The following is a 23,528-nucleotide window of genomic DNA, read 5'->3' on the forward strand; positions in this document are numbered from 1 at the left end:
TTGTTGTTTTTTTGTTTTGGTTTGTTTTTTTCTGAATTCACCACAAATCAGTGTTAAATTTGGGCACTTCAGCTATGCACCTCTGTTACTTAAACTTCTTGGATTTCTTCAGTGTTTTTGCCTTTACTCTGAATGTCCTGGGTTTGAAACAAATTAAACATGTTCACAGTGCATTTACCCCTCCTAACAGTTACTTTCTACGTATGGAAATTCAAATTTTAAAATAGTGAAAGCAATAAAAAGACTTGACATACAGCTTTGTTCCAGCCTGCTTGGTTTCATCTACTGTGTTGTTTAACTCGAGGGGAAAAAAAAGCCAATTTCCTGTTTCCACTATTACTATTTCATTATATTTTTATAGCTTAATTTCCTCATTTGCAGAAGCACTTCATTATTGCTATATATTCTTATTACTTTCCAGAAGTCAGGTATCAGTTTCACCAGAACACCAGGACATCCTTAAAGCTCAAGACTTTTCTGTCATCGTCAAAGCATATGTGCTTGTGACATCCTTAACACCTCTGCGGGCATTCATTCATTCAACCGCCACTGTCTGGCATCCACCCAAGAAGAAGCACTTTACTGTAAAGGTAAAACATTTCATTTCCTAATTTTTCCATCTTTCAGGCGAAGAACAGAGACAGAAAAAGCAGATAATAGCTCTCTTCTCTTTTACCTCCTCTTTATTTGCAGTCTCCGGATGACATATGAATATTCTCCTAATGTACAGCTTTCATTCCTCAGCATGAGTGGGATTTGATTCATGAAGGAGGGAAGAGTTGCCATGTGCGGTGGGGTTATGAAGGGCCATGGGATTTGCTGCTTCAGAGGCCATTTTTGTTGGTGACATTTGACAGCAGTTGCAAGGTTTCCTCTGAAGCACAGCAGTGGGGGTGCTGTCATGCAGAAATGTCTTTTGCCCGGATATTGACAGTGCCATAAAAAAGGAAAGTAAATATTTAAAATGTTTTGTTTAGATTGTTTAGATTTCTTTTTTTTAGGTGCAGTAAAACAGCATGGAGGAGGGTCAGGGTCAGGGTCAGGTTTTATGGAGAAGGATGTTTCATATATACCTTAATTAGATTAACTCTGGACATCTCCAAGTGCCTGGAGACACCCTTCTTTCTCCATGTCTGGTTTGCTCAACAGTTCTATGGATTTCCAAACATGCCTTCCCATTCCTTTGTTGTTTAAGCAAGTAACTGTGCTTATAACATGGCAGCTCTTTGTGAAGGAGCTACAGTTCCATGGCTGTTCCTTTCCTTTTGAAGGAATGAGGTCGCAAAGTAGCAGTGATTTCTCGAGGTCACACAGATCAGCTGCTGCACAGCCATCTGAGGATGGTGCACTTTGCCCATGTAGCCCTCTTGAGGTAGGAGCAGGTCTTGGCTTTGAATCAGTCTCAGTGTCGTGGTGCCACTGTCAGGCCTCTTGATGATGCCAGCCATTTGGTATGTTCTACAATTTTAACTATCTCAAAGTTAAGTGCCTAGTCTAAGCTCATTATCTAATTCTAGTTATTGGAGAAACAGACACCTCTAGAGAACAAATCATCCCACTCAATTTAGACACTGACTTTGGAATGAGATGAGTTTCCTGCTAAAAGTATCTGCTTCCTTCCATGGGCTATGATACTCTTAGAGAACATACCAAATTCTAGATTGCCAGAATTAGCTGAGTTGAACCTATTTCTTTTTCTTTCCCCACTCAGAAGCTATGGAAGCCCAAAGAGATACATTATTTTCCCATCTATTTTCCTTTGTTTACATTTAAGAAGACTAATGGCCACCCACTTTCAAACCCTGGGGTTCAGTTTTGTTTTATGTTTATTAAAATAGCACAATGTCCAGCAGCGTCAGTGTTGCAGCTGATGTACGGACTACTTTAAAGGCTAGTAGTTATAAGTAATTGTGATATGGCTCTGTAAAATAATTTCCACTGAGGAAAATCTGCTAAATGGGGTGCCCGCTGCCATTTACAGAGTATTTTGGCAGCTGAAGAAGCACTAAAAATGATAGATAGAAGCAGAAACACTTTTACAGTAGTTCCACTCTGGTTACTGCTGTTGTGGTGTTCTATCTTCCACGACTTTAGGCAGACTTGTCAAAATGGCAAGAGATAAACAAAAAAAAATGGCACCACAGAAAGCACATTTATAGTGATGTAAAGACTGAAATGCAAATTAACAAAATGATGGGAAGCGGGTTGTATAAGACTGTCTCTCAGCATAAACGGTGTGCCCTATAAAGAACCTGGGAAGAATCAGAGAGTCTCCAGGAGAAGTGAGACACTGGGAATTCATGGAGTGACCAGAAAGGACTAGTGGGAGAATCACAGAGAGGCTTCTGTGCTTGGTACAAAGGCATCAGATGGGAGGTCATCAGTCAGAAAACAATACTTGGGAGAAGATTTTAATTCAGTTGTTGACATCCTTTGGGATGAGATTACATCAAGTTTCTCATAAACATTGTGGACCTGTCACTTGTTGCCAGTGGGATGTGCCGTGCCAGCATTCTCCTCTCCTTATGTTACCAGTGGGGCTATGGATATCTGTACCAGCCAAGGAACCTGGTCCCGTAAACTCCTAAGCCTCCAGTTTCTGCTAACTCTATTGTGTAGGAAGGAAAATTGTTTGTTATGTTATGAAGTTCCAACCTGTCGATAGTCAATAATGACAGAAAGGATCTCTAAGACCTGATATTCTGCTGATTGAAAGAATACCTGTAAATGTCACTGGGGATTGAACATGCCTATACAGGAGACTTTGGTCTGGAAAATTTTGCTAGTGTTTGATGTGTTTTTCCCCAAGAACAGTTGACTATTTTGTTTTGTTTTGTTGTGGGTTTTTGTATGTTTGTTTGGTTTTTTATGAACATATGAGAATAATTTAAATCTGCTACTATCATAGATGTGCTACTTTCAGTAATGTTGCACAATAATTTAGAGACCCCCTCAGTGTATATAGGTCTCTGGTCAGCAAATTTTCTCATGCCAGTATAATTAAACTATTACTGATGAGAAATTGATCCACAATTGTGGTTAACTTGGCTACAGCATTACTATCACAATCTCAGTATATTAAGTTTAAAATTTGATCCTCTATGTACAAAAACCCTTTATGATTTATATGAAGGGGAGATTTTTAAGAGGTCTGGGCACGGAGTATCAGAAGATACTAAATGAGTAAGAGAAACTGTGTAAAGAAAAGCCAGAAGTTTAATAAATTAAATAATACTGCATTCCTCACTGTTTCTTTGATAGTAAACTATTACAAATTATTTTTACAACTCAGATATACTTATCGTAATTATAGTGGCAAGGCTTCAGAATGACTCCTTGAATAAGCGTTGACCAAATGGCAGTTCAGGAAGAGTTCAAGTGTGTTTTGCTCACCAGCTGCCAGGTTTTCTCTGGATTATGCACATTTTGGTATCTCAGTCCAGAAAGCAAAGGAAGCTAAATCCTGTGCTGGCATGAGATTTTTGTGTGTACTCAAGGAGTGGCGAAAGTGTTACTTTACATTTAGGCTATGGTTGGGAAGATGCAGGAAAAGCAGGGGAGAGAGTGGCTTTCTGCCACGCAAATGTTTTGATATGAGACTTGCGTAATAGCCCTATTTCCTTGAGGAAATTTGGAAACTCCTTATTTAGACCATCTGTGCTTTGAAAAATTAATAATGAAATAGAAGCTTTCTATTTTGCATATGGTACTGATTAAGGGATGGATCTCTGTCAATGTATGCAATAATTACCTTTGAGTTAATCAAGATTATGCATGTCTATCGAGCAGAAGGCTGATCTCTGAATAATTTTCTGTTTTATTGAAGCTGGTGTGAGAAACAGTCGTTTATGATTGATTATTTCAAGGTTTAACACACTGTGAAGTGCTTCCTTTGCCCTGCCATTAACCTTTTCCAGCCTGGTCCCAGTTCTTAATGAAGGGATGTACTTTCATGGACTTCCGTGGTGCCAAGTCCTTCCATGCTGTTGGCAGCTTTGCATGGCCCCCACTCTGGCTCACTGTCCCTTCACTTACCCAAAATAAACAGTTAGGTGTCTCCTGAATTGGAATTCCTGGACTCGCGTACTTGCCTAACCTTTGATACTCTCAGCTGAAACTATGCCCTTAAGTGATTTTCCTGTTGTGCAGGGAAGTAAACATAATTTATTAATGCACTTTGCTGATAAGCTCTGTGTGGTATAAGTCACTATATCACTGAAATTCTCTCTCTCCGTGTTATGCATTTGAAAACTTGACTAAAGAGAATTTTTTTTTTTTATACTTAACATATATGCAAATAAAACTGGACCCTCACCTCCCCAGGAAATATATCTTTTAGTATGACGTGGAGGTCTGGCTAAGAGCCGAACGCTGTGAAAATAAGGTTGCCGTATTGCCCTCAAGTGGCCAGTTTTGATATTACTTGAAGTACAATCCGGAGACAATGTGAACTAGGATGCAAACATGCATGGAGGTAAAGAGCAAAATACTTAGAAACAGCAGAAACGCTCAGGATCTTTTCCCCTTTGTTTTATTTTTGAATTACATGTGCTTGCCTTCTTACTTAGCAGGAGCAAATGCAAATAAAATTACCATCAACTCTTAATCAATTAGATTGCAGGGTTATTTGGAAATAAAATTACATTTGTCCATCAGATTCTGTAAGAACTTAGCTTTTGCATTTCACTGTTCTTGCAAGTAGCCTCTGTAGAGAATCAAATGCTCTAATGCTTCCCTTCCTGAGAGACTGAACATAACACAAATGCCATCTCTACATCTGGAGCCCTATCGTTTCTCTTTTCACTGATACAAGAATGAAAGTCTGTCTGGACTGGGGGAGATCAAAGACATGCTTGGTCTGACATTCTGTTTCAAGCAAGAAAGCATCATGAAACTGTGGAAGAGAACAAGCATAGAGTGGCACTCATCCCTAGGCAGACTATAGTTGTTTCTGATAATTTGCAAGGTTAGAAACACAAAACTGGAAGTGGAATATATATATTTATGATTAGTAAGCTCTAGTGGACTTTTATGCCATGCAATCCTCTGATAAATTTTTAAATCCGTTAGTTCTTTTGGTCTTCCCAACCTCCATTAGTAATGAGATTCTACAGATTAATTATATGTTACCTAAGGAAGAATATTTGTTTACTTTAAGACTTCTATCTGATTACTCAATTTCATATCCCTAATTCTTGTCTTAAAAGAAGGAACGAGCAATTTTTCCTTCTCTACCTTCTCCAAGTCTGTGCCAATCTGTCATGCAGTGCGCAGAGTTACAATTCTTCCTAAAGTTCTTTTCTGCTCTTCTCAGTACAAATATCCCAGTCCCTCTGGTAAGAGCTCTAGTCTGATGCTTCTTTGTAACAGGAGGATGTGTCATAAGTGACTCTCTACACTGTCATGCAGGCCTATAGCTCTCTGCTTTTCTCCTGGTCCACAGATGCCCTCGCCCTGACTCTTTGGTCCAGGGAGGTCTGTAAACTTGTCCCTCTGTGGCTCCCAGTTTGCCTAGACCTTCCTCCTGTTGTCCTAATTCTTTTTCTTGTCTTTCTTTTTTGCTTTCCAGCTTCCATTAGTCAAGCCGATCCATGTTTCCTTCTCACAGGAAGCTGGGAAACGCTGTTACTAAATCACCTTTACTTTTCCACTCAGAAGTCGATGAACCAATCTTAGTTCAGACTCAGTCAAAGTACCTAATTCAATGGCTGCTGAAGCTGATAACTGTCTTTTTGTCTTCGGACTTAGTCTCAGGAGCAAGGATCCTTAGAGGAAAGCTTTCTCAGATGGTCTTTTCTCCTTTTTTCATTAGCAAAGGCTTAAATAAGACATTCAGGAACAACCACAGGAGTGAAGATCTTCCACTTAAGTCTGAAATAAAACAAAGAGTATCTTCCATGTAAGTAAGTTATAGAAATGGTAAGGGCCAGGAGTATTTTTGTCCTGAGATATAAAAATCTTACGTAAAGAAAAAAAAATACAACATGTACAATATATAAAAAATGTATTTTTAAAAGTGAGAAATTTACTGTATAAAATAGCTGAATATCGTGGCTTCTTCTTTCAACAAGTAGCGTGTTATAGCTGCAGAGAAATGGCACAACATAACAATAAATTAGGGATGGAATAAACAGACCTACCTAAGGCTAACACTATAAACTTATGATAAATTACTGCACTGTTTTCTTTGTGATGTGTTATGGAACCTTTTTTTTTAATATGGGTACATTTTTCTCCCATTACACATCTTATAATTTTTTCTATATACTGTGATAGCCTGCACTAGCAGGCAGTATAGGAAATAGCTTCATTGTAAAATATGCTTTTCTGGCTTTCTGTGTAGAATCGGTCCGTATTTTTGCAGATATTTAGTTACCTGCATATATATATATATAAATATAGTCAAACAGATTCTTGCTTTTTAACTATGAATGACTACTTATATCCAAAAGTATTTGGACTTTTAGTGAAGAAATTTCACCAAATACAGATCCAGTAAGAATGAAAGTACAAAAATTAACTGAAAGGACAGAGCTGACAGAGCTTATACTGAAAAGTTATCAGAGACTGATTGAATTTATTCAAGTGAAGACATCCTCAACTGTTTTCAGAGATATGATTACCTTAAGTCTTTTGAGGACCTGCAGATCCAGCTGATCAGACAGACTGCAGCAGCTCTGATGCACAGCAGAACTATCTGGACAGGACACCCTTCATTATTTCAAAAAAGGTCATTTCTTGAAACCAAAGGTCACATTTTGGTTCCTCAGAAGTAAACCTTGCTTTCAGATGTGATCCTGATAACTTTATCTATCACCTAGTTTTGAAGGCTACAACGAGGGACCAGCAAGGTCCTCTTTAAAATCTATTAATACAAATTCTTTAAAGCATGATGCACTAAATCTGAAAATGTAAACCTCAAAATTACACTGAATTACTCAGTAGGCCCAGGGGCCTTTCACCTTGTATCTCCTTGTTGCTTGAGTAAGTTCAGAGCTCAGCTACCCCTCTGAAGGTGTTGCAGAAAAAACTGACAAGTTCACGTTGTTTAAACAAAACCAAGATAGAAGTGGTTAACTGATGATATGTAATTAACTGGCAACCAGTAATAATAATATACTCGCAATCAATATCAGAAACAGAACAGGTAAACCATGATACTAAACACTTCAATAATATTAATAAACATTACAGATTTCTGAAGGTCCTTTTGAAAGAACACCCTGAAGCTGCAGTCACACCCACCCACTCCACCATGCTTACACAGCCCCCATCTTACAGGCAGGATGGGTGACAGACACAGCCCCGTTCTCCCGGGATGCTTACACCTGCTTGGAGAAGTGGGGGCTCCAGCTCTGTGTCTGCCCATTTTACGTGTACCCACACAGGACCCGTGCCCAGTCCTGCACCCTGGTATTCCCTGCGCTCCAGGCAGAAGCTGTGATGCCAATGGGCTGACTTCTGGCAGTGTCTGACCAGGTTTCGACTGCTCTCGTTTCACTCCAAAGTCTCTCACCCAGCGGCAAATTTCCTGGCTGCCCTTACATTGCTCTCAAAGCCAACTCCTTCCTTGTTTCAAAAGCCACTTCATAATTTCTTGGTTACTGTCTAACCTCGCTGATGGTCACCCTCTTCTTTATCATGAAAAGTCTGGGGCAAACATGCTCCCAGATGGTTTTGTATATTCCAGACGCAGGGGTTTTCTTGTCCGTGGGTGGGCTGTGTGAGTACTCCTGTGGTGTATCTCCTACCTGTCTTCAGTGTCTCATTTAGATTCCCTGTACAGTCACTGGAGGAAAAGAGCAGCTTTGGATTGCAATTAATGTCACTTCGTTGAGGCATCTGCCTTAGGATGGCATAGGTAATTCTCTTGAAGCACCTGTGTTCTGCAATGAGGTATGAAAGGAACCTGTACATTTAGCTCATACGTAGATATGAGCCATGTAGACTTGTAGGGTGGGATTTGTCTATGGATTTTGACACCTGAGTGAATTGTCTTCACTTGAGCTGTGCCTCTGAAGACCTATTACAATTAACACCAAGCTGATCAATGCAGTCAGTGAAGGCAGGTATTTCCAGGTTGTGTTTGTTGACATTCCTAAGGTTAGTTAGGGAAAATCTTTCTTGACTCATCACAAGGCTACACTGTGCAAGGACTGAGCTCAAAGGTAACCCTAGAAGGGTCACTACAGCTTGTTTTTATTAGAGTAAAATTCATTTCAGTCTTCTGTAGAGTGTTGGCATATGATGTGCAGTGCACACAGTGTCTGGCTGTGTCTGCTGCTCAACATGATCTGAACAAGCCCCTTAAAACAAGGGGTGGAGGTAGAAGGAGCAGGGAGATGGCTGTCTAAATCACCCTATAACCTTTCACAAGAAAATCCTCAGGTGACGGTTGAGCTGTCTGCCCCAGGCTGCCCCAGCTTCTCTCTTAAGAAATTCATTTGCAGAAAAATTGCCAGACGAAAATGCTTTCAAGGGAATTACTTCAGTCACCATAACATCCAGCCCTGCAGATGGCACACACTCTTCCACTCTCCTTCAGTGTCCACGAGTCTGCATGAAGCCTGCAAATCGGAATTCTTTTGTCAATTAAATTGAATTTTTTCAGTGTGTCAGGCCTTTAACTGATGGTTCAGTGTGTTTTCGAGGAGCCAAAAAATGCTTTTAAAAAATGCTGAAGAAAATGGCAAAATCAGTGCCATGATTACTTGAGGGTCTCTGGTTTTGCAGCCCTGTGTGTATCCAAGTGCTCTTGGCTGTCCCTTGAAACAGAATCATAGAAGAGTTTGGGTTGGAAGGGACCTTCAAGGGTCATCTAGTCCACACCTCTGCAACAAGCAGGGACATCTTCAACTAGATCAGGTTGCTCAGAGCCCCATCAAGCCTGGCCTGGAATATCTCCAGGGATGCGGCATCTACCACTTCTCTGGGCAACCTGTGTCAGTGTTCACCACCCTCATTGTAAAAAATGTATTCCTCATGTCTTGTCTGAATCTCCTCACTTTTAGTTTAAAGCCATTACTGCCTGTCCCATTGTAACAGGTTATAATGCTTATTTTAATGACTGCAGATTTTAAAAAGTGGATGTCAAAGCAGGTAGAAGAAAAAACATTGTAAAATTCATATTGTGTTAGCCAAATCTATTTTTCCCCAGTGGCTTATCCTAAAGCAGAAGTAATTACCAGTGAGTGAAAGGTCAATGACTTAAAATTGATCTTAAGAACATTTCTAGCTCATTCTGCCTTTAGAGAAAAAATACGCTCGGTCCATGTAATCTGTCTGCCTTTACACACTTTCTGAAAGGCATTACAAAAATATGTGGACCATACCTCCAACTGTATGCATCCAGCATGTGGATGAACATCTTCAAGATCCTGAGAAATCTTCCATTTCTGCATACAATGGTGTCATTGTAAAAAATATATGTGCATGTCTGCATTAAAGTTTTGTAGCCTACTAAAATTTAATCCCTATTCCTTTGCTTAAAAATTTGCCAGCCAGAGGTCAGCTTTCTCCCAGACTAAATTCCTGTGATTGCCACAAGTTTTTCCCATTCTGTTCTCTATTCTACCATTTAATGCTGCTTTTAATCAGGCTCAATCAATAATGAGACTGAATCTTGCTGGACAGGTAGTTTATTTCCTCTGAAGGCAGGAGAACAAGCATCAGAAGTAACTTTCAACTCCATGAACACAGATATTTATAGATCTTTATCGGGCACATGCAGAACCCTGAGGTTGCTGCAGGTTTTCACAGTTCATCTCTCCTAATCCATATACTATATTTTTCCCTGTCAATTGCTGAGAATCCTGTAGAATCCGCAGGAGTCAAACCTAACCTGAACTGGTTTAAATGGGATTTTTTTCATGAATTGGAATTTTACCTGAAGCATTAATATCTTGTCTCTATTGGTCCTGAACCAGACTGACTAAATGTTTATTTTCAGCCATTGGCTTAGAATAAGCCTCACCCTAAAACCTGATATCCCCTGATGAAAACCTGTTGAGCAACTTTCCTTGTCTGATCTGGCTAAAGAGGTCTCCTGCTCCAGCAGGGGGACTGGACTGGATGATTTGAGGTCCCTTCTAATCCCTAACATTCTGTGATTCTGTGATTCTGTGACTAAAATCCAGTTTCATGAAACAGCCAGTTTTATTTTAATGCCTGTTGTACTGGAAACATTTAGCTGGTAGGGCCAACAGCATGCTCTGAATGCATTTCTGGTTTTTACTTGAAATACATGCATTGTTTATCCTTCATTTTGAAGTGCTTAGGAATTGATTTACAGTGAGGAGCAAATGAGATAATGGGGCTTTTTCTGTCCCTGTTGCCCTTCCGTCCAATAATACCCATCTCTGAAATTCTGTAGCTCCTTCTGTTTGCTGTACAGCAAAATCACACAGCTTCTCACTTAGCCCCTCAATGCCCACTGCAGATTTAGGAAGTTAGAGGAAAGGTGCAAACCAGTATAGCAGCTATGTGAGTGATGTACGGGATTTGCAGAAATGGTGGAAATAGTTGTCAAAGACAGCTGAAAAACCACCGTGTAGTCCCACCTTGCTGAGATGAGTCTTCAGTTAAATTTTTTTATTTCACATGAACATTTTAATTAACTGATTTTGACCTGAACAGGGAACTGAAATGGAACAATTTCATTCAGAGATTAATCTAAATCAGAATTGATTTGAAAAATGTGAAGCTTCTTGGTTATAGTCTTTGTACTATTCTGTGAGAGAAACACAACTCTGATGTTCTTAGAATTTGGGAATCACAGGCACTCTCTCAGCCTGTTGTGAAATGAAATGGAGCGTGATCTGAGTATTTGTGTATTCTCTTTCTAAACAGCAATTCTGGGGCTCTTTTGCCCTAGAGACTCAGGGAATTGCAGTACACATGGAAAACTTTCTACAGCATAAAAATACAGTTTGATGTAATGCAGGATTTCAAGATGATGCAAACATCCAAAGGGCAGAGTTGAGGCTATATGTTCAACCTTTGCTTTTCAATTTCCCAGCAGTCAGAGTTTAATTTTATAACTTCAGTCATATATACTGTCGTCATATTTTTTCCTACTGTAATTTCAAATAACTTTATCAGAAAAAGCAGAAAGAGTCCCAGACATCACAAACCTTCAGCCCAGATCTGTGCATGGGACACATTTCTTTTAGTCAGTAAAGCTAGGGAAGGAAATGACTTGTTAGAATAAAACCGGAGGTGACAAGAACAGAAGACAGGCAAAACATCTTCCTGCCCACCAGTTATTTACCAGCACAACAGAATGGAGTTACTGGAATTGAGCAAAAACCAAAGGAAGATCAGCATTAGCTGCATGTCTGAGTATTTCCCATGGCTGGCTGTAGGCAATGATACAGTATATTTTAAAGGAATGTGGAAAATGCTTGTTACATTTGACTGCAATATGCTGCCTGAAGAAAAAGAAAGCCATTCAACCATGCCAATGCAGACCAGTGTGCTTGGAAGTGTTCACACTCACAAGGCGGGGGGGCTTTAACACTGCCTAGAAAATTCTGTGGACTAGAGTGCACAGAAGCATGTTTTAAAGAGATCTAGTGTCAGCACAGTGAATGTGTCATAATGCATCACCAGTAACTAGTGATGTACCCCAGGGGTCCCTACTGGGTCCATCCCTGTTCAAGTTCTTCATTAAATGTCTGAGTGATGGGACAGAGTGTACACTCTCATGATGCAAAGCTGGGAGGACTGGCTGATACACCAGAGCTTTGTGCTGCCATCCAAAGGGACCTCAACAGGCTGGAGAAATGGGCTGACAGGAACCTCGTGCAGTTCAACAAAGGGAAGTGCAAAGTCCTTCACCTGGGAAGGAACAACTCCATGTGCCAGTACCTGCTGGGCACTGATCAAGTGGAAAGCACCTTTGCAGAAAATGACTTGGGGATCCTGATAGACAGTGAGTTGAATATGAGGCAGTAATGTGTCCTTGTGGCAAAGAAGGTAAATGATACACTGGGTTGCATGAGGAGAAGTATTGCTAGTGGGTTGAGGGAGGTGATCTTTCTCCTCTACTCACCCCTGGCAAGGCCATACCTGGAGTTCTGTGTCCAGTTCTGGGCTCCCCAGTACAAGAAATTTGTGGAGATACTGGATAGAGTCCAGCGAAGACCTACTAAAATGATTAAAGCATTGGAACATCACACATATGAGGAAAGGCTGAAAGAGCTGGAAACATTTAACTTGGAAAAGAGAAGGCTCAGGGGGATCTCATCAGTGTGTATGAATATCTGAACGGACACTGTAAAGAAGGCAGAGTGAGTCTCTTCAGTGGTGCCCAGTGTCAGGACAAGAGGCAATGGTCACAAAATGAAAGACAGGAGGTTATGTCTGAACATCAGGGAACAGCATTTTTTTGCTGTGACAGTGACTGAGCACTGGTAAAGGTCTCCCAGAAAGGTTATGGAGTCTCCAAATTTTGAGTCATTCTAGAGCTGTCTGGACACAGTCTTGTGTAACTCACTCCAGGTAGCCGTTTTTGAGCAGGGCTTTGGACAAGAAGACCTCCAGAGGTCCCTGCCAAACTAAACCATTCTGTGATTCTATGATCATGCTTGAGACTCAAAACATTACATTAAGCCTTGTTACAAACTTCTGATAAATGCCAAGCTTTGTAAACTCATCTGCAATGAACACTTGATCATGACTGTAGTCAAAGGCAGCTAGAGAGATGCAGCCACATCAGTCCCCAGTGGGGTTGTCTACAGAAGTGTGCGTACTTCAGTCAAGATACCCAAGTGGGTCTTGTAGGATAGGTGATAATATATATATATATATATATATATATAACTGCATTTCCAAGTCAATTTAGTAGAGAAATTCTCAGAAATAATCAGAATTTATTTCTTTTCTGAATCTCAATACAAAACATGTTCTGTGTATACTATAGTCCTTCATCTCTAAAGAGAGTACTTTTATACTGTATAAATGTATCTGGTAATATAGTGCTACTTAATTACCTAATAGTTTTACACAGTTCAGACATTAATTGGGTTCTGTGCAGTGTGATAATGGGGTTCAAAGGCAGCGTCTTTCTTAGCACAAGGGACTCTAATGAAACAAAACCTCCCTGTGTCCCACTCTTCACTGGGGCTCTGTGTTGCTCCAGTTCCATTTTGCTGAATCGTAAGTGATGCAGCAGGTGAATTCTGATGAGTGATGAAAGAAACCGAGAGGACAGTGTCATGCAGGCCAGAGAATATGGCACTGGGAGGATTCGTGAGACTAAAAATCTCAGGATAAGCCAGAGTCCAGTCAAAACACAGGCTGTGGTGGCTGATCAATTTTTCAACATCTCTTTTCTATAGTCTATTTAAAGCTTGTTAACATGGGGTAAGGATTCATAGGCAAGGTCAAGCCTTTGGCATAGAATGTTAACAAGAGAGAAGTCTTTTACTTTGAGTGTGCTATTACCTACTGCTGAGGAAAAAGTGTTTGTGATTTCTATTGCCTAGAACCAGTTGACAGCAAAAGCTTTTGTCAAAGTAAGCTTAGACTGTGAGTAATATTTTATAAACCATTCATACAGAATTTGTTTCTGATATACTTATTTCTAAAAAAACAGTTCTTTTCTTCTAGTATGCTGCATGGTTCTTTTCATGCATCTTTACTGTGCAAAGTAATAAGAATTGAAGTTTATATTCTAAGGCAATTTTTATTTCTAACAGACTTTTAATTTATGATCTTAAGCACTGATTTACCTTGAAAGTTCAAAACCATATGTAATTTCTTCCACAGCTGCAAAGGTTTTTTGAGTTATTTTTCAAAAGTGGTTCTCCCCAACAAGCCTTCAACAACATGAAGGAAGCCATAAGCAAACTTCTACTTATAACTGAGATCTTCAGTGAATCTTCTGCCTCAGGACCAAATTCTTTCAATCGGTAAGTGACTTGCGGTGTTGTCAACGTTTAATGCAGGGCAACAATAAACCATGGCAGATGCTCTCTGTTAACTACGTCCCCTCCCACCAAGGAAAAGCAATAGGAGGAAAAGAGAGGAGACTTGCAAGTTGGAAAAAAGTTAGAAATTATTTACCAATGCTACTAATAAAATAGAGAAAATAATACAAAACATACAAAACCAATCTTGAATTTCCAGGCTCCTCACTGCTCCAGCCGCTGCAGGGCAGACACCCGGAAGTCCTGGGCTGGACTCTGCAGAAAACTGGAAGTGGATTCAGGGATGCAGGGTCTGGAACCAGGCCTCGGATCACAGGGATGACAGGCAGGGTCCTCTTCACATGCTCGCCACGGTCAAAGAGAGTGAGACCCTTGTGATCTCCCACTTTTATAGGGTGTATGACGTGGATGGGATGGAATATTTAGTTGGTCAATTTTAGTCACCAGTTCTGTTTGCCCCTCCTTGCAAATATGCCCCTCCCACTTATGGAATGTACATTTTTGTCAGTGACCTTGCATACCATTGCTCCTATCTGCAAAAACATGCAGCCAAACTCAGAAAAGTGCAGTTACTTAGAAGAATTTAGCTGAAAGGAAAATTCACTAAAAGAGAAACTGTTCTTGTTTTTAACAAAACCAGGACACAGTGCTCACTGCTGTGCCATTGTCAAGATAGCTCCTTAGAACAAAAAAAAAACAGCAGAGGATCCATGACTCCTAAAATAACAAAATCCCCTCTATTTCATACTTGCTTACAAAGTGAGGATGTGCTGTGGTTAGGGAGTAAGACTCTTCAACATCCAGTGTTTCTGGTTTGTGAAAAGGTTATGAGGAATACTTATGACCAGATGCTGTGTCTTGATGAAGTGTTTCAGGCAGCACAAATGAAAACAAATCACTCACAACTGGGCTTCAATGAGCCCTCTGTCATGTGTCAGTTGAATGTTACAGTAGCCCAGACAGTTCAGAGATGGCTGGGGGTGGCAATCTGAACAACAGGCACTGTAGAATGCTTTATGAAAGGTACCCTAAGAAATGCACCTAGGCAGCAACAGTCATGTTTCAGTGGGTGTTAAATCATTGTAATCACTCAGAGTGTTAGAGTTGTTACATATAAATCAACGTTTATTATGTAATATTTTTCTAATTTAAAGTAATATGTATTATATATATGTTATGTCACATCCCTGACATTTTTATGTTAAATAGTAAATAAGTTACTGTTTATTACTTTTATATGTTTTATAGAGCTATTTGAGAGCTCAGGTGTTTCAATAGCAGTAATATAAAGCTCACTATTTAACATATGCAAGTTGGAAATAAAGATTACATTGTGAGTGGAAAGGGTGGTGAGGAGGGGAGGAGTATAATAGGGATGGAGCTATTTTGACAGTGGTCCAAACAGTGACATTTTTTTACCAATGAGGTAAGTATTTCTTGTGTATGTAATCTGAGACTTGCTCAGAGCTCCCAGCCCCTGCCTTCAGAAATCCCTGTAGCTGCAGCACAACTCTTCGGGTTCAATGAACCTGGAGAGTTTCACCATCTATTGCCTTCCAAATGTCTTCAAAGCTTTTGCAGGACCTCATTCTCAACAAAAAGGATTTCCTCCTCCAGTGTAGTTCATCTCCCTCACTGGTTTAAAAATAAACTATATAAATACACTTTAATACATCACTGTTTTAATCAGTTCACAATATGACTCCATCTATGTTTAAGGCTCCTGACTCTTCTTAGAAATTGTTTTTAGTCTGTATCTCATGCTTTCTCTGGACCTTCGTGTGTGTTCTATCATTGTAACACACATTTCACAACAGTATCTAACCTCACTGAATACGATTCCTGTTATACTGTATTTCAGATGCAGCCAATGTTTTCAAATGCTAACCTTTGACATTGGATTTGGCACCTCCATATACCCAGTAGTTCTTAAGGTGAGAAAATGACACAAATTATTGCTTGACCCAAAATGACTTACAGGAAAAACACAGCAGGGAAGCCTCTTTCAAAACTCTGAAGAATGTCCAAGTAAATTAATATTTATTTTGCCTTAAAGGGGAGAGTTGCTGTGGGACAAACCAGTTTTTAAGGGTCAGAGTTCCTCCAAAGTTCACCATGCTGTTTAAGTGTGCAAACCTTTCAGTTTTATCATTATGGGATTACTACCCCAACTGAATACCAGCAAAACAAAATCCATAGGAAACATTGCATGCAAGCAGAGTTAGGTATGAAGTGTGCCAGAAAAAAGAGGAAGGGAGGAAGTTAAAATGCCACAACAGGTTTTTAATACAAGTTAAAGCTTCCCGTGAACTGTATTGTACTTCTTCAGTTCATTACCTGCTTTTATGCACACACCGACAGCTTGAAGTGATATCCACGTTCGTGCTAAAATACTAATTTATTCATATTTTGTAAACATGAGTTTATTCACTGTGTTTATATATTGTAAAACTTATACCTTCATCTGTAGTAACTTCTAAACACCTAAGAGAGTTGTGTTAACATATAAGCTGACATTTTACTTTTTTAACAATATTTCAATACACACACACAAAAAGCTCTCACATGAGACTGCAATGTTTTACTCTTTCCACTGGAGGGCAGCAAACATTGTGATGTGTATTTCTAACAGAAAATGTGGTACCGCATTTGCTGTCTCATAATACTGTCTGTTTTGTTAGTGTTATTATGACTTTTTTTGTATAAATAGTTCCAGTTTGGTATATGTGGCTATGGGAAGGTTGGACTAGATATTCGGACTATGAATTCTTGCTTTGTTTTCCAACAGGTGCATGGAAACTTTGACTTTCAAGATGAGGATGAATCAAATATTCAGGACCAAACCTTTAAAGAGTTTCTTTTTGAAGATACTTTTAAATTTCTATTATCTAATGAATCCTCCACATCCACTTTCATAGAAACTTTACAAAAAATACATGGATCAACTGTGAGGAAGGTTGTTCATTTCACTTTTTCTCATTAATTATTTGAAAATATTTAATTCTGATTTGTATGCCCTTATGAAATTGTTGGTACAAATTTATAGAATGAAGTATTTATTGAATCAAAACTGTGTGTTACTGAATTTTGGAGAAGTAACGAGAAAAACTGTGATTATATTGAATAACAGAATTTTCTTTAAGAAAAATTCCACTCTCAAATTATGTCATTTCCCAAAGTACAGTGCTTTAAAGATAAAATTAAAACATTTACAAAGTAATTTTCCCACCATTTTTTAAAATGATCTTTTTTAATCTATTGTTGTGTGTGTTTTTATAAACCTAGAATTCATTAAATCAAACAAATAGATTCACAAGCATCAGAATTAAATTGTTTCCTACAACTTCATGTCTTATTCTGAATGCAAGATCCAACTACAATTTTTTTTACATTTATAGGGTCTGTATTAACCTTGCATCACTAGTGAAATCTGTTTCTGACAAGCTGGACTCTCCTTCAGCAGCATTTCTCTCAGTCTGGACACTCTTAGGGGGCATTTCTGAGGAACCCCCTGCTTGCAAGAATTACAGGGACTAATTTATATGTGGCTTCTGCCTCTCAGGCAGGTGTGACTATAAAAGGGTCATGGGTTCTACATTTGTGACAGGATAAAGTGGGAAGCCACAGACATAGGCATGGGTAGACGTACAATATGATTACCAAAGTCTGCCTCCCACAGGTGATCAGACCACATTTCGAACTGTCCGCTTAATTGTCTGTACTTTATGCAGTCTCTTCCCATGGTAGTTTTTATGGGTACTCTTCTACACAAAACCAGTGCAGTCTACTTTATTCTAGACTGAAAAATGGGAAGAGCTATCAAGGAGCTGGCTTGACATGACTTTGGATGAGGTGAGGGCAAGTTGAGCGCTGCTGTAAGTTGTTCCTCTGATCACCAGAGGGATTGGGGTATAGTGAAAATACATTGTCTTCCATTGGATTTCACCAGAATATGCTGCCCTTTCCTTCACAGGATGGAACGTACCACAGAGAAGATGAGCAATGTTTGTCTTTAGAAGAGATAAATTCAATGATTACTTTCATACAAGAGCTGAAGAGTCTTGGACGATTTGAGCTGGTAAAATAAACAGGGTTTTGTTATATTGGATACATATTTTATGTAAATCTCTTAACATTTCACTTTCATCACTGTTCTTTGCTATCTCTGGCATGTGCATTAGGCTGGATGGACAGGGAAGCAGGGAGAGCTTATGTTGATTTTATTTTGGAGGATTTTTGGAATTTAGATTAGAAGTGATAAAGAAATAAAACAGAGAATTTGAGTTAAGGATTCATTGAAAAGAATAGCTAAAGCAGAAACAGAGACCAGAAAATAGAATGAAACGAAAGGGAGGAAAACTATGTAAATTACTAATGAGTTGGTAAGAAAATGGAATGATAATGAAACAAAGCAAGTGTGAATTGAAGAAATGGGGCCAGCACAACACTGAGATCATGACCAGAGAATAGATATAGATGAAAAAGTGGTAAAAAAGCAGGTGGAGTATGTAATACATCTTCTTCTTCACACTTCAAGTGATTCCATTTTTGAAGAAGAATAGAGATGGAGGAATAACAATCAATGTCTGTTAATAGGCGTGGCATCTAATGAGGGAAGTGATGACTATTAGAGAAATAAAAGATCTGCATCTGGATCTGTTGTTCAGAAAGTCTGCAGTATATCAGGATTTCTTCTAGACCTCCTGGATGAGTATCAAGGTTGGAAATGGATGAGACTTTCTGAAGAGGGACTGAGTTAAATAGATCTGGAAGTTGAATCAGAGGCAAAGGAGTTGGACCTGCATGTCAGCACTAGTAATTGTGATTTCAAAGGCTGGGCAAGTTTGTCATTTACTATACTTGTGGGAAAGAACATTAATATACATCCATCTGCATGCCATATACACTGTATTCTGATATTTTCTCACTTTTTTTTGCATTTTACAAATATTATCACATGTAGTGTCTAATCAGTGTCTCTTTTCTCAGCTTTTCCCTTCTACTGCACCCAAGATTCAAACTTTACTGCGTGACCTTTATCACATGGTTGACCCCATGAGGCGGCTTGGTTCACTCCTAACTATGCACTGGTTACTCTCCAGCTTACTTGAACAATTCCAGTTCATGACTGAAGAGGCACATACAAATCTTTCAGAATGGTAAGACAGCTATTACTTGGTATCTTCAGGAATAGTTTCTCAAATGATACTAGCTGCAGTAGCTCCAGTGAGCACCATAAAACTTCATCCTTCAGTAGATGTAGGTGTATTTACGACAGTTGTGATGAGGATCCATCATCCCGTCATGGTGCACTGTCAGCTGTGCTGCCATCAGAGTTGCAGCTACATTTCTACATAGGGCAGTTTTGCCCATTTGCTTCACTTTCTAATCCAAAGAATGCTGGGTTAAAAACTTAATTAAACCTACAGTATTTTTTTTTCTAAGAAATATGAAGTGAATTAGGTAGGTTGTTTCTAAACAACCGTAAACTCAAAAATAGGAGTGCTTACCAGGGTTAAGGCCATATTTTAATTTATTCACTAATTAGAAGCAAAACTGTAAAGGAAATGTGAAAATTTCAGGTGAAGATTTTTCCAAGAGGGACTAATAATTTTGAGTGACTCTACATTTCCTGTCTAACAGGAAAGCAGTCAAAGAGCACCATACGCTGAGATCCTCATTTTAACTGTTTTTGAAAAGCTGGAAAAATATTGTAATGGCAAGTTTGGATCCATTGAGCTTCTGGCAATAAATTTTAAGTTTAATAAGGAGGGAGGAAGACAGGGATAAAGAAAGGAAAACAGAAGGAAGAAAAGGAGGAAAGAAAAGAGGGAGTAAGGAAGGAATTTCGGGAAGGAGAAAAGTTGTGGTATACTATATGTTCAGTATAAAATTTTTAAATTGTTTAAAAATGTGTTCAATCTCTCCAAGCTAATGACATTTCATATACATTTATGCCATACTTCTTTACTGACTACAGGCATGTATTATTTGCAAACAAGGGCTTGGGGGTGGAGGCACATTAGAAACTGAGTCTCAAGGAGAACGTGCAAATGGCATTATCTTGACCATGTTGCTTGGACAGTGCCATAGTGACTATATATATAAGGCATCTGTAAGATTTCTTGAGTTCTAGTTTTGTTCCTCATTGAATTTGGTGTGGCTTTCAGCAAGTCAAGAGTCATCTCTACGGTTGTTTGCTTAGCTATGAAGTGGACCTTATACTTAAACACAATGCTAGATGACTGTTTATTAATGTTTTTAAAATACACAGTGTTGTGAATGTGCTAAGTATTATTGTTGTTACTGCTAGCTACTCCATGAAAAGTAACTCAAAGATGCAGCTGCTTGCATTCATGTATAAGCCCTTGCCCTTTTGCCAAAATATTTAGGTTTGCATATCAAAGCATACCAAACTTTAGCAGCTTTCTATTCTAATCTAAGCTGTGCCACTCACTCACTTTGAACAAGCCCCTTGGCCTCTTTTTTCTTCTTCAGGTTGAACATTATTGTATGTGTATAAATATGTAGAAGTATCATGACCCTTCTCCAGGGCATAGGCCAATCTCCTTCTTTGCACTGTATGTTTCTGCAATGGCTAAGCTAATACTATTTTGTTTATTTACTGTATTAAAAAAATGTGTTTTGGCATTGCTAAATCATAATCTTCCACTCCTATAGCTACATGCATATGATGGTGATGCATGTGTCAGATATGCATGTAATTACACTTAATTGCAAAGAAGAGCTTAGTAGAGCTTACTCCCCAGATAACTCAGGTATGCATTCTCTTTGAGCTTTGATTAATCTTTTTTGAGATTCTCAGTTTTGATGACTTTGTATATCAGAACACTTTTCCTCAGTTTCTTCAGTTAAGGCTAGGTTATTCAGTTGATTTATTTAACAGTTTTTATTTCTCTGACTTTGAAAAATTGGTATTTCCATCTACAAAATGCAGTGATTTGCATAGCTGACTGTCCAACTGGACAAGGATGGATACTTATGGGAAAAGTAATGACTTTTGACTTAGATGTTGTTGTATAGTTATGTTCACTGATCATGAATCCATAGGATGGAGACAGGATGTAAAGACATTTCCTGGTCTACTTTTCTTAACCCATTTCATCTATGTGACTAGTAATGAAACCTGCAATGGTATTAGTGAATTCTCTGAATTCCTTCCACAGAAGAAGCAAGAAGAACTCTAGATAGAAACTCATCTCAAACTATAATGAAATGGTTGCAGCCTAGATGAGAATGACCATCTCAGATGTATTGGTATAACATATGACAAAGTTCTTTAAAAATGATGAAGTGGTCCTACCTAGCATGCACTGGAATAAATTTTCTTGTGTTGTTTGTGCACTGCTTTCAACTCTATACAGTTTGAACTTGTGATATGACTGAGACATACATCATTACTGTCTTTTAGAATAAGGGCTGCGAAGTTCCATGGCAAGTATGGCTGTTTCAGGCAGCAGGGTAGCATGGGAGAATCAGACTAGTAAGAAAAGCTAACCCTTCTATATTTGCATAGGACAAAAGCCTAAACGGGCCAATAAAGTTGCAAATGCTTTAATGACGTCAATTCATATACCTGTAAAAGTGTTACTGGTTTCCCAAGTGCGAGCCCTTTGTTAGGTCAAAATAGAAGCAGCAACCCTCAAACTGAATTTGGATTGAAAAGTTTCTTGGAGTTTAACTTGGTCATGCTCATCACCTGGGTAGTTTGAGAAACAAACATGGTTTGGATTATGAGGTGGAAAAAGACAACAGCAAGAAGTCTGGATAAGACTACTGATCTGCAATGGTAGGAATGAGAGACTGAGGAAGGGAGAGAGACAGGCAGTTGGGCTGAATTGCCGGGAAACCAATCCCACTCTTGGGTCTTCAATTTTGTATTTCTCTTTTGAAGACCAGAACAAGATACTTCATTCAGTGAACTAAATGCTCTCATGGAAACTGTGACTGAAGCCAAGCAAACACTCTACAACAGAGAGATCACACTGCCAGTTAATCAAACAGAAAAAGTTTGCTAGTGATCATATCTTACAAAATTACAACTGGTGGCTCCTCATTTGCAGGAGACACCTATAAAACATAATCTAAAGAAAAAGAATTCATAAATCTACTGAATACTGAGATATGATCTCAGTTTTTACTCTGTGACCATCCACAACTAACACCATCCACAACTAACACATCCATGGCAGGTCCCAAAACTGACTAGTTCTTTTTTCTTTTTATATTTTAATCTTAGGAGAGATATTATCTATTTCTACACATCCTTCATTGCCTCTGTTTCTGATTGCTTGGAGCATCAGAGCTATATTGCTATTGCTGCTGTCAATCCTTGTTTGCTGAATCAGAGAGATTCCTAAAGAACAGGTTCACTATCAATAGTCTGTGACATATATGGTGGGGATCTCTCAAAAGGTGCATTCACGAACATGCACTCACCTCGGGTACCCAACGTACAGTCATTAGTTTCATTAGAGCTAATTGCAAAGTGTGTAGGCAATGCCGTCATCTGCGCTTGATAGCTACTACAATATAATGAGTAAAGTAAATAAGGGGCTGCTTATATAAACAAGGGTCCCTTCTTCAGTAACAGAGCGTGGAGGAAAGGACTCTGCAGAGCCCAGGACCTCAGCTGCTCCCTGCCTGAGGAAGAACTTTGTGTTGTTCCTCAGTCCTGCCCGCTGCACAGAGCTTGGACAACAGAATACTTAATGGTGTTGATGATCACAAAGCCTGGTCTTCAGCAGAGATAAACACAGTAATCTGAGTATTTCTGTAATATCGTTTCTAAATATTACATTTTGATACCCTTTTGTAATTAGATAGATTTATTATATGTGTCTTAATGTTCTCTGATGATAATCGCAATCTCTTTACAGAGTTGACACATGCAGGTCATGCAGTTCCTTTGAGAGCCGTGGCCTTGCAGTGGGGGTGGCTGCCACACTCCTGTGGTGTCTTCTGACTAAACCAAAGTCCAGTGTTTTATAGAGTTAAAATATCTCGTTTTCACCTTACGATAGGGTTTGGGACTGGGCAATGCAAAAAAGAGCAGAGAGAAAAAATGTATTTGACAGATGTTAACCATTACCTCCTTGGCAAGCAGAAAGAGGGGTACAAAATTACTTTTAAGTGGGAAAACAAACTTTCTAGTAGTTTGTCAAGTGCCTCCTTTGAAGGAGGTCACAAACGTGCATGAAACTAGGGCAGTGTCTAGACCCTGCAAACTCAAACTACATCTTCATGCACATGCAGACACACACAGATCTACGGGGTGCTTCTTTCCTTGTTTTGGTGAGATAATGCAGAAACCTGTTTTGTTACTGGACAGTTTGCATTTTACTGTGATTGACTTCAATATTGCTTTCAGCAGCTCCTGTTGAAACATTAGTGATGGCTGATTGCACAGAGCAATGTTGTCTCCTCTCTTCCTTGGCACAGACAGTGCCTTTGTGTCTTTGAAAACCTGAACTAAATGGGTAGCAATATTTGGGAAGAAGATGCTTTATGAGGACTTCTACAGAAAACCCTGTAAGGAAAATGTGTAAGCTTGAAGAAATGCTAATGAATCTCTGA

General features: G+C 39.1%; 1 protein-coding gene across 2 annotated transcripts in view; it reads left to right on the top strand.

The window, feature by feature from the left end:
* The window catches only part of CPED1 (cadherin like and PC-esterase domain containing 1), a 149,851-nt gene that overhangs the window by 50,969 nt on the left and 75,354 nt on the right, over positions 1-23,528 (top strand). For both annotated transcript variants that reach the window (XM_065845802.2, XM_071803357.1), the window contains exons 7-12: positions 422-590; positions 13,771-13,913; positions 15,793-15,865; positions 16,720-16,887; positions 17,905-18,009; positions 18,921-19,090. In XM_065845802.2, the coding sequence (XP_065701874.2) occupies positions 422-590; positions 13,771-13,913; positions 15,793-15,865; positions 16,720-16,887; positions 17,905-18,009; positions 18,921-19,090 (828 nt within the window). The remainder of the gene's footprint in view (positions 1-421; positions 591-13,770; positions 13,914-15,792; positions 15,866-16,719; positions 16,888-17,904; positions 18,010-18,920; positions 19,091-23,528) is intronic.

The sequence above is a fragment of the Patagioenas fasciata genome, chromosome 1 (genome assembly GCF_037038585.1).
Source record: "Patagioenas fasciata isolate bPatFas1 chromosome 1, bPatFas1.hap1, whole genome shotgun sequence".
Taxonomy (NCBI): Eukaryota; Metazoa; Chordata; class Aves; order Columbiformes; family Columbidae; genus Patagioenas; species Patagioenas fasciata.